The sequence below is a fragment of the Staurois parvus genome, unplaced genomic scaffold (assembly GCF_062004578.1).
Source record: "Staurois parvus isolate SC_StPar_1 unplaced genomic scaffold, SC_StPar_1.0 ptg001489l, whole genome shotgun sequence".
Classification (NCBI taxonomy): Eukaryota; Metazoa; Chordata; class Amphibia; order Anura; family Ranidae; genus Staurois; species Staurois parvus.
This window is the reverse complement of record NW_028319285.1, coordinates 609,454-621,693: the sequence shown is the minus strand read 5'-3', so window position 1 is coordinate 621,693 and position 12,240 is coordinate 609,454. Positions and strand designations below refer to the sequence as shown.

Below are 12,240 nucleotides of genomic sequence, written 5' to 3'. Positions count from 1 at the left end.
CATAAATGCATTGAAAAACAATTAATCTGTTCCGGAGGTCAGAAAAAGGTCAAAAAAGTTTTATCTGTTCAATACTCTTTATAAAGTGCACTTTAAAGGCATAAAGGGACATGATTTAAAAAAAATGTGTAAATGCACTGAAAACCAATAAATCCGTTACCGAGGTCAGAAAAAAGTAAAAAAAAAGTCTTATCTGTTCAAAACTCTTTATAAAGTGCAATTTAAAGGTATAAATACTGTACAGGGACATGATTAAAAATTAATTTGTAAATGCATTGAAAACCAATTAATCCATTCGTATTGTGAAAAAATTCATAAACCGAGGCATTATTTTCAATGTATTTTCATTCGTAAACCGAAAATTACGTAAACTGAGGTACGCCTGTATTAATTTTCACTTTTTATTTTAGTCATTTCTAGCCTACTCCTATTAATCTGATCGATCTTGAAGTTTGTAAACTTACTTTGTGAAGATCTTCACACATTATACTTCCTTGAATTGTGACACGTAATCACCATACCCTGTTGATAGGCACTGCTGTGTCACACATTTCACAGGGCCTGCAGAGAGGTTACAGAGGTGGTGAAAGGAGGAGTTCCAGGAGGCGGAGTCAGTATAGTAATCACTGCTTGTAGGCAGCATGGTACCATGGGATATGTAGTCTTTAGAAACTGAAATTAAACAGCCGAGGAGAAGCTGCAAAGCATGCAGGGACCTCAGGAAGCCGTGCAAAGAAATGATCCACAGACAGGCAGCTTATACTGGATTTTCAAAAATACTATTGTCTGTATTGCTATTACAATGTTGATGTTATGAAATGAAAGTGTGTGTTGTGACTATTATTCCCGGTTCATACTGATGCAGTGTGGGATTCTCATCAATTCCTGATTGTTTCCCAAACCGCATCACAATCACGCTCCGCGGGTGTCAATGTTAAGTTCACTAGACCCCACAAACAGTTTGAAAAATGCAGTGCAATTGGCTGAATCGGATCGCATGGGTGTGAACACCCATGTAATCTGATTCCAGTGTGACAAAAAAAAAGGTGTATGCACCTTTTTTGTGCGGGAGTGGTGCGATTTTAGCCATACAAATGAATGGGCTCAAATCTCACTGCAAAGAATTGCATGTAACTTGAACAGGAATGCGGTGCGATTTCTGTCCAAATCACATGCGGCTCCCCGCACCACATAAGTGTGAACCTTCTAAAAGGTCCCCATCCCACATGCATACAGGAACACACATACACGGGTAAAATAAGTATTGACCAGGGGCGGACTGACCATTTAGAAACTCCGGCACTGCCCGAGGGCCCGGGGTCAGTAGGGGGCCCCATGAGATGCCCCTGGTACCTTTTTCATAGGGTTTTTTGAGTTTAGGCAAGGACACAGGGGTCCCATGATCCCCTGTTGCCCGGGGGCCCCATGAGTTGTCAGTCCACCCCTGGTAATGACACAGGGAAAAAGTATTGAACACGCTAACTGAAATTTATTTATTAGTTCATACAAAATCCTTTGTTGGTAATGACAGCTTCAAGACGCCTCCTGTATGGAGAAACTAGTTGCATGCATTGCTCAGGTGGGATTTTGGTCCATTCTTTCGCACAGTCTTCAAATCTTAAAGGTTCCATGGGCCTCTTCTATGAACTCTGATCTTTAGTTTTTTCCGTAGGTTTTCTATTGGATTCAAGTCAGGTAATTGGCTGGGCCATTCTAGCAGATTTATTTTCTTTCTTTGAAACCAGCTGAGAACTTCCTTGGCTTTGTGTTTTGAATCATTGTCTTGCTGAGATGTCCACCCTCGTTTCATCTTCATCATCCTGGCAGATGGAAGCAGATTTTTATCAAGAATGTCTTGGTACATTATTCCATTCATCCTTCCTTCAATGACATGAAGTTTGCCAGCACCGTATGCTGAATACAGCCCCACACCATGATGTTCCCACCTCCATGCTTCACTGTTGGTATGGTGTTTTTGGGGCGATGTGCAGTACCATTTGACCTCCAAACATGGTGTGTATTATGGCATCCAAAGAGTTCAATTTTTGTCTCATTTGACCAGACTATATTCTCTCAGTATTTCACAGGCTTGCCTAAATGTTGTGCACAAACTCTAAATGAGCTTCAACATGCTTTTTCTTCAGCAATGGAGTCTTGGGTGGTGAGTGTGCATAACCGGCCTTGGCGGTTGAGTGCATTACTTATTGTTTTCTTTGAAACAATTGTACCTACTAATTCCCAGTCTTTCTGAAGCTCTCCACAAATGGTCCTTCGCTCTTGGACAACTCTTCTGATAATTCTTTTCACTGCTCTGTCAGAAATCTTGCAAAAAAATCGTGGGCAGTTTATGGTGAAATTATGTTCTTTCCACTTCCAGATTATGGCCCCAACAGTGCTCACTGGATCATTCAGAAGTTTAGAAATCCTTTTCTAACCAATGCCATCGGCATGTTTTTCAACAATAAGGTTGCGAAGGTCTTGAGAGAGCTCTTTGCGTTTACCCATCATGAGATGTTTCTTGTGTGACACCTTGCTAATGAGATGCCTTTTTATAACTCATCAGTTGAGACTGAACCAGCTGATAGTAATTTGCGCTGACAAGGGGCAGGATTGTTTTCCAATTACTGACAGATTTCAGCTGGTGTCTTGGCTTTCCATGCCTTTTTGCACCTCCCATTCTTCATGTGTTCAATACTTTTTCCTTATGTTATTCCATTTTATTACACAGAATTTAATTTCTGAACTTATTTGTTTTGTTTTCTTTCTATGTATGACTTGCATGGGTTGTTACCGACATGTGGTGAACATTCAGAAGTTTAGAAATCCTTCTGTAACCAATGCCATCAGTATGTTTTGCAACAATAGGGTTGCGAAGGTCTTGAGAGAGCTCTTTGCGTTTACCCATCATGAGATGTTTCTTGTGTGACACCTTGGTAATGAGATGCCTTTTTATAGGTCATCAGTTGAGACTGAACCAGCTGATAGTAATTTGCTCTGACAAGGGGCAGGATTGCTTTCCAATTACCGACAGATTTCAGCTGGTGTCTGGTCTTTCTATGACCTTTTGCGCCTCCCTTTCTTCATGTGTTCAGCACTTTTTCCCTGTGTCATTCCATTTTATTACACAGAATTTAATTTCTGAACTTTTAGTTTGTTTTGCAACAATAAGGTTGTGAAGGTCTTGAGAGAGCTCTTTGTGTTTACCCATCATGAGATGTTTCTTGTGTGACACCTTGGTAATGAGATGCCTTTTTATAGGTCATCAGTTGACCTAGCTGATAGTAATTTCAGCTGGTGTCTTGTCAGCTGGCGAACATTCAGATGTTTAGAAACCCTTCTGTAACCAATGCCATCAGTATATTTTGCAACAATAAGGTTTCGAAGGTCTTGAGAGTGCTCTTTGTGTTTACCCATCATGAGATGTTTCTTGTGTGACACCTTGGTAATGGGTTGTTACTGGCACGTGGTGAAAATTTCATATCAATAGCACCTTTAGAACTAATTACTGAGAAAAATTGTGATGTGTTCAATACTTTACCCACTGTACTAGAGCTAAATAATCTACCATGTCAGCTTGCCTTTGGAGTGTGGGAGGAGATGCTTACAAGCACAGTGAGAACATGGAGACTTCATGCAGATTTGTGTCCTAACCAGGATATGAACTGGTGACCCCAGTGCTGCAGGGAAGAAGTGCTCGCCCCTACGCTATGTGGTCTGTTCTTCTGTAACCCCCGCGCTCTAGTTCATTTACAACCATCCCAACAAAGCGAAGCAAACACATTTTTGAGAATAAGACCATAATATAGGGCCAACTTGGCTCCCAGGGAAAGGGAACATCAACCTTTTGCATGCTTTTAATTTTCTTCAAGGTGACAGAGGGGATCCAATTTATGGGTCTCATGCAGACCGTTCCATAGGGCCCTCCGTGTCACCACTGAGCTGACTCTGGTAAGCACTCCTTGCTCTTTGCACAGCTTTCATAATGAAGATCTGCGACCATTGATAGGAGTGTGATGGGATGATGTCTTTGGTTGTTTTCCAGGGGTCGGTGCTGCGTGGCACTTGGAGTTCATAGATGTGAGAGACGAGGTGATGAACAAGACGTTCCGCTTCCAGTGCGATCGCTGGCTGGCCAAGAACCGCGATGACAAGCAGATCATCAGAGAGCTCGCCTGTGCCAACAATGACATCCTGGACCTCAAGGAGCGCACTTGTAAGTTGAAGCATTGCCTATTCTCATGATAGCATTCTGGGAAGGAGGTTTCCAAAGAGATTGGGGGTTACAACAGGTGAGACCAACGGGAAGCAAGGTATTAGGTTCGGTTCACATCTGTGCGGATAGTGCCGCTGCGGATCCACACAAAAATCCGTGAAACCGCACCACCCGCACAGAGGAATGCGGACCCGCGGGTGGGCGCCATTAATTCCAATGGCACGGCACCCGCACTGGAAATCGCGACCGTACTGGGAACCGAGATTCCCGTGTGGGCACGTTTTCAGAAGAAGTGCAGGGACTTCTTCCCTGCGTGTCCCGGGGTCAAATGAATGGGCTGTCGTGCGCGCGCAAAACGCAGACCGCAGGAACGCGGATATGTGAACCGGGGGTTAAACCCAAAACCAAAAACAGAATATATTGCCACTTACCAATCATTAGATGTGGTGGCTTCATTAATTTTTCTTTTTTTAGGCTTTCTTCCCTCTATTTTTACCTAGTGATCTGGCCGGTAACACGCCTCCTGTATTAGAGTACCCCCACTCCTGCACAGGGGACACCTTTGGACAGCAGCATTGGTAATCTACTGTAGGGGGAGGGGAGTGTTAGATGTACTAGCAGATTTAGATACACTAACAAACTGAAGCTGAATTCTAGATCACACTTATTTATTTATTTCAGGTACTTATATAGAGCCATCAATTTACACAGCACTTTACATATATATTGTACATTCACATCAGTTCCTAACCCTCAAGGGGCGTACAATCTAAGGTCCCTAACTCACATTTATTTTATTATTTATTTCAGGTACTTATATAGCGCCATCAATTTACACAGCGCTTTACATATATTGTCCATTCAAATCAGTCCCTAATGCAGGCCATAGACGGCTCGAAAAACCGCACGTTTTTTCGAACGAAAAATCGGTCGTTCATTAAACCGACGTTGCCACCAACAATTACAAAAATTGGCCAAGTCATAAAGGTCACCCCATATAACAGCCAAAACTTCTGTTCCTTCCAGGTCACGGCTCATGCGCATATTTTTTTTCGTTAAAATGATCGTACGATTTGGCCATCATTGCCGCGAAAATCGATCGTTTTCCACAAATTTTCCAACATGACCGATAATTCAAAAGTGCAAAAAACCCGAAAACCGGCCAACCAATTAACAGTCCGAAAATCGGCCGGCATTACTCTCAAGGGGCATACAATCTAAGGTCCCTAACTCACATTCATACATACACATACTTGGGCAAGTTTTGACAGGATCCAATTCACCTACCAGCATGTCTTAGGGTGTGGGAGGAAACCGGAGTACCTGGAGGAAACCCACACAGGCACAGGGAGAACATGCACACTCCAGGCAGGAGGTGCCGTGGTTGGAATGCGAACCAATAACCCCGAGTACTGCCAGGCGGAAGTGCTAACCATTTAGCCCCTGTGCTGCCCACTTACAGAAAAGGTTCTTCCTTTTGGGATGAAGGTTTTATATAAATAAATAAAAGTTGATCATTGTAAGCACCCCTGGTCAGTGGTAGGTGAATATGCTGTATATCCTTATTAGGCCTCTTAAGGCACTTTCACACAAATGTCTGAAAAACGGGCAGGCGGACCCAATCGGAACCTCCATTCTCATCTATTGGCCAATCAGTGATCACATGAACAGTAGTAAACAAGATGTCAATTCCTGACATCATTGCTTACTACTTGTGAAATCTGTGAATGATCACATGGTACAGGGCCCTTCACAACAGCCTTGTACCATGTGACAAGCTGTGACCAATCACAGCTCACACAGTACTTCTCAATGACTGCAAGAATGCAGCCAGAGAGAATGAGAAATTATTGCTTTTACAGCCTTTATGGGTGTAAAAGCAATCAGTGTAAAAAAATTATAAAAAATTCATATGGGTACAGTGTTGCATGACCGCGCAATTGTCATTCAAAGTGTGATAGTGCTGAAAGCTGAAAATTGGCCTGGACAGGAAGGGGGTGAAAGTGTCCGGACTGGAAGTGGTTAGTAATGTCCCTGACCCTTTCCAAAAACCGGGGTGAAAACTTGGAGATTATTATTATTATTATTATACAGTATTTATAAAGTGCCAACAGTTCGCTCAGCGCTGTACATTATAATGGGAGACATTACACGAGACAGTAGAGTAACAATACAATACAATACACGAGGGGTTCGAGGGCCCTGCTCCTTGGAGCTTACAATCTAGGAGGGAGGGGAGAGTAGTACAGGAGGAGATAGCTGTGGGGGATGGAGTGGTAGGAAGAGCGGAGGAGATCAGCAATTAGGTGAGGGCGGGGTAGGCTTCCCTGAAGAGATGGGTTTTCACCTAAAGGTGAGGAGGGAAGGTGACAGTCTGATGGATTGGGGTAGTGAGTTCCAGAGGATGGGGGAAGCCCTGGAGAAGTCCTGGAGACAGGCATGGGAGGAGGAGACCAGGGAACCAGAGAGTAGGAGGTCTTGTGAGGAGCAGAGTGTGCGTTTTGGGTGGTAGATGGATATCAGGTCGGTGATGTAGTTTGGGGCAGTATTATGGACAGCTTTGTACGTCAGTGTTAATATTTTGAATTTTATGCGCTGGCCAATCGGAAGCCAGTGGAGGGATTGTCAGAGGGGGGAGGCGGATACGGAGCAGTTGGGGAGGTGGATGAGTCTGGCCGCAGAATTCAGGATAGACTGGTGAGGAGGGAGTTACAGTAGTCAAGTCGTGATATGATAAGAGAGTGAATGAGTTGCTTTGTAGTTTCTGGAGTTAGGAATGTGCGTATTTTGGAGATGTTGCGGAGGTGGAGTCTGCATGAATTTGTCAGCGATTGGACCTGGGGCTGGAAAGACAGATTGGAGTCTAGAATGACACCAAGTACTCTGGCTTGCAGGGTGGGACTGATGGTGGCGTTGTTGGATGTGATGGAGAGGTCAGGGGAGGGCGCGGGCTGGGGGGAAAACTAGGAGCTCGGTTTTGGAAAGGTTTAATTTGAGTTAATGGAGTGACATCCAGTCTGATATGTCGTTCAGTAGGCTAGTGATTTGAGCGGAGACTGAAGGGGTGAGGAGAGGGGTGGAGAGATAGATTTGTGTGTCATCGGCATAGAGGTGATAGTTGAAGCCGTGGGAGTGTATCAGTTGACCAAGGGAGGAGGTGTAGATTGAGAAGAGAAGGGGCCCGAGCCCTGGGGGACCCCAACAGAGAGGGAGAGTGAGGGGGATGTGGCAGCGTTATAGGTAACACTGAAGGAGCGTTGAGATAGATAGGAGGAGAGCCAGGAGAGGGCGGAGTCTCTGTGATGTGAACGTGTCCCATTGGAAATCATGTTAAATGGACTGTACTGCATTTCTGCAAAACACAAAACTCCCGATGCATATGGCTGGTGATCATGTGACCGCTGTGACTGCCAATCACAGCGATCCCATGATTGGAATGCCCACTTCCTGGCATTTAGAATCAATCTCTTTAAAAGTTCCAGAAAAATCAATGTAATATGGCCACTTGGAAGCGTTCTGTACATCATTAGTGTATACAAAGACAACACCTCCTGCACTCAGGGGCCCAGATCAGAAGTGGGCAGATGGATCAATATATGAAAGTTCATCCAGCAACCGATCAAAGGTTGTGCAGCTCTTACACAAGGCTGGGGAAGCCCGACATAAACTGCAATGAAGAACAAACTCAAAGCGCACAAACCTTGCGCATTACCTCAGTAAAAAAGAGTGATTTTATTGAATTAGATATATACTCACAAAAGTGGCAATATATAAGGCATATAAAATCCAAAATCGGAACACTAGAGTAGGAGACGTGCGAATCCCATCGAGAGAAGGGAGACTTTCATGGTGAAGCAAGGTAATGCGCAAGGTTGGTGCGCTTTTGTTTTTGTTCTTCATTGCATCATTAGTGTATGGCAGGGGCAGGCAACCTTAAGGAGGTGAAGTTCTACCTGCACAACTTGGGAGAAGTCAAGGATCACCGGGCCCAGTGTCGCCTCCCCACACCTGATTTAGACCTCTAATTGCTGCACTACCATGTCGTAATGGACAATTACATTGCACGGCAATCATGGGTTTCACTCAGGCGACATATTACCTCCTTACCACCTTGTGGATGAGGCCTTAGTTGCATTTGGCAGTGGCACCCTTAGGGCTTGTTCACGCATAAAGATGGGGGGGGGGGTGTAAAACCCTATGGTTGAGTTGCGGTTTTACCCCCCCCCCCCCCCAATCTCTACCCCCTTTAGATATCTGAAGCAGCAGCCAAAGGTGTACACAGGAATTAAATCCTGTGTTGCTTTTGGTGAGTACTACCGCCTGCCAATCATGACCCATTCAAGTAAATGGATCCACTCTGCAATTGCCCCACAACTGTATGGAGTTTTGGTGGGCTTTCAGAAAGTGCACCAAACACACAGGACACAATAGAAGTCTATGGCTAAGGGCACAAAACCCACAGGACACAATAGAAGTCTATGCCTAAAGGCACCAAACCCGAAGGACACAAGAGAGGTCTATGGCTAAGGGCCCAAGCCCATAGGACACAATAGAAGTCTATGGCTAAGGGCACCAAACCCGCAGGACACAAGAGAGGTCTATGGCTAAGGGCTCCAAACCCACAGGACACAATAGAAGTCTATGGCTAAGGGCACCAAACCCGCAGGACACAAGAGAGGTCTATGGCTAAGGGCTCCAAACCCACAGGACACAAGAGAGGTCTATGGCTAAGGGCAGTAAACCCGCAGGACACAAGAGAGGTCTATGGCTAAGGGCAGCAAACCCACAGGACACGATAGAGGTCTATGACTAAGGCTCCAAACCCGCAGGACACAAGAGAGGTCTATGGCTAAGGACACCAAACCCGCAAGATATAATGGAGGTCTATGGCTAAGGGCACCAAGCCCGCAGGACACAATAGAAGTCTATGGCTAAGGGCACCAAACCCACAGGACACAATAGAAGTCTATGGCTAAGGGCACCAAACCCGCAGGACATAATAGAAGTCTATGGCTAAGGGCACCAAACCCGCAGGACATAATAGAAGTCTGTGGCTAAGGGCACCAAACCCGCAGGACACAATAGAAGTCTATGGCTAAGGGCACCAAGCCCGCAGGACACAATAGAAGTCTATGGCTAAGGGCACCAAGCCCACAGGACACAATAGATGTCTATGGCTAAGGGCACCAAACCCGCAGGACACAATAGAAGTCTATGGCTAAGGACACCAAACCCGCAGGACACAATAGAAGTCTGTGGCTAAGGGCACCAAACCCGCAGGACATAATAGAAATCTATGGCTAAGGGCACCAAACCCGCAGGACACAATAGAAGTCTATGGCTAAGGGCACCAAACCCGCAGGACACAATAGAAGTCTATGGCTAAGGGCACCAAACCCGCAGGACACAATAGAAGTCTATGGCTAAGGGCACCAAGCCCGCAGGACACAATAGAAGTCTATGGCTAAGGGCACCAAACCCGCAGGACACAATAGAAGTCTATGGCTAAGGGCACCAAACCCGCAGGACACAATAGAAGTCTATGGCTAAGGACACCAAACCCGCAGGACATAATAGAAGTCTGTGGCTAAGGGCACCAAACCCGCAGGACACAATAGAAGTCTATGGCTAAGGGCACCAAACCCGCAGGACACAATAGAAGTCTATGGCTAAGGGCACCAAACCCGCAGGACATAATAGAAGTCTGTGGCTAAGGGCACCAAACCCGCAGGACACAATAGAAGTCTATGGCTAAGGGCACCAAACCCGCAGGACATAATAGAAGTCTATGGCTAAGGGCACCAAACCCGCAGGACACAATAGAAGTCTATGGCTAAGGGTAGCAAACCCGCAGGACATAATAGAAGTCTATGGCTAAGGGCAGAAAACCCGCAGGACACAATAGAGGTCTATGGCTAAGGGCACCAAACCCGCAGGACATAATAGAAGTCTATGGCTAAGGGCACCAAACCCGCAGGACATAATAGAAGTCTATGGCTAAGGGCAGCAAACCCACAGGACACAATAGAAGTCTATTGCTAAGGGCAGCAAACCCGCAGGACACAATAGAAGTCTATGGCTAAGGGCAGCAAACCCGCAGGACACAATAAAGGTCTATAGCTAAGGGCACCAAACCCGCAGGACATAATAGAAGTCTATGGCTAAGGGCACCAAACCCGCAGGACACAATAGAGGTCTATGGCTAAGGGCACCAAACCCGCAGGACACAATAGAAGTATATGGCTAAGGGCACCAAACCCGCAGGACACAATAGAAGTCTATGGCTAAGGGCACCAAACCCGCAGGACACAATAGAAGTCTATGGCTAAGGGCACCAAACCCGCAGGACACAATAGAAGTCTATGGCTAAGGACAGCAAACCCGCAGGACACAATAGAAGCCTATGGCTAAGGGCACCAAACCCGCAGGACATAATAGAAGTCTATGGCTAAGGACAGCAAACCCTCAGGACATAATAGAAGCCTATGGCTAAGGACAACAAACCCGCAGGACATAATAGAAGTCTATGGCTAAGGGCAGCAAACCCACAGGACATAATAGAAGTCTATGGCTAAGGGCACCAAACTCGCAGGACATATTAGAAGTCTATGGCTAAGGGCACCAAACCCACAAGACACAATAGAGGTCTATGGCTAAGGGCAGCAAACCTGCAGGACACAATAGAAGTCTATGGCTAAGGGCACAAAACCCGCAGGACACCATAGAAGTCTATGGCTAAGGGCAGTAGACACAATAGAAGTCTATGGCTAAGGGCACAAAACCCGTAGGACACAATAGAAGTCTATGGCTAAGGGCAGTAAACCTGCAGGACACAATAGAAGTCTATGGCTAAGGGCAGCAAACCCGCAGGACACAATAAAGGTCTATAGCTAAGGGCACCAAACCCGCAGGACATAATAGAAGTCTATGGCTAAGGGCACCAAACCCGCAGGACACAATAGAGGTCTATGGCTAAGGGCACCAAACCCGCAGGACACAATGAAGTATATGGCTAAGGGCACCAAACCCACAGGACACAATAGAAGTCTATGGCTAAGGGCACCAAACCCGCAGGACACAATAGAAGTCTATGGCTAAGGGCACCAAACCCGCAGGACACAATAGAAGTCTATGGCTAAGGACAGCAAACCCGCAGGACACAATAGAAGCCTATGGCTAAGGGCACCAAACCCGCAGGACACAATAGAAGTCTATGGCTAAGGACAACAAACCCGCAGGACATAATAGAAGTCTATGGCTAAGGGCACCAAACCCACAGGACATAATAGAAGCCTATGGCTAAGGGCACCAAACCCACAGGACATAATAGAAGTCTATGGCTAAGGGCAGCAAACCCACAGGACATTATAGAAGTCTATGGCTAAGGACAACAAACCCGCAGGACATAATAGAAGTCTATGGCTAAGGGCAGCAAACTTGCAGGACATATTAGAAGTCTATGGCTAAGGGCACCAAACCCACAAGACACAATAGAGGTCTATGGCTAAGGACAGCAAACCTGCAGGACACAATAGAAGTCTATGGCTAAGGGCACAAAACCCGCAGGACACAATAGAGGTCTATGGCTAAGGGCAGCAAACCTGCAGGACACAATAGAAGTCTATGGCTAAGGGCACAAAACCCGCAGGACACAATAGAAGTCTATGGCTAAGGGCAGTAAACCTGCAGGACACAATAGAAGTCTATGGCTAAGGGCACCAAACAGAACAGAAAAAAATAGGACTCTGCTACAAAATATGTTAAAATGATTTCAAAGCACATAGATCACAAGGGATTGTTTTTGCTGAACGAAAGTGGAGTTCCACTTTAAGATTAGTTCCACCGGCCAACAGATAGCTGAAGTCTAATGAATGGAGGACTTCAATAAATCACCTTGTTGCCACTTGAAGATACATTATATAGTGAATATTTGCTTGTCAATAGGGATTCGTCTCCTTAGCTGATTTTGGCTTCCATTAGGTGTTAAAATTGCACTGTGGATATTAAACATTTGACAGGCACTCTGG

The 12,240-nt window shown here is 45.6% G+C and overlaps 1 protein-coding gene across 1 annotated transcript in view; it reads left to right on the top strand.

The window, feature by feature from the left end:
• LOXHD1 (lipoxygenase homology PLAT domains 1) overlaps positions 1 to 12,240 on the top strand; it is a 296,932-nt gene that overhangs the window by 271,864 nt on the left and 12,828 nt on the right. Inside the window, exon 38 of the mRNA XM_089662524.1 lies at positions 4,043 to 4,213. Within this exon, the coding sequence (XP_089518650.1) occupies positions 4,043 to 4,213 (171 nt within the window). The remainder of the gene's footprint in view (positions 1 to 4,042; positions 4,214 to 12,240) is intronic.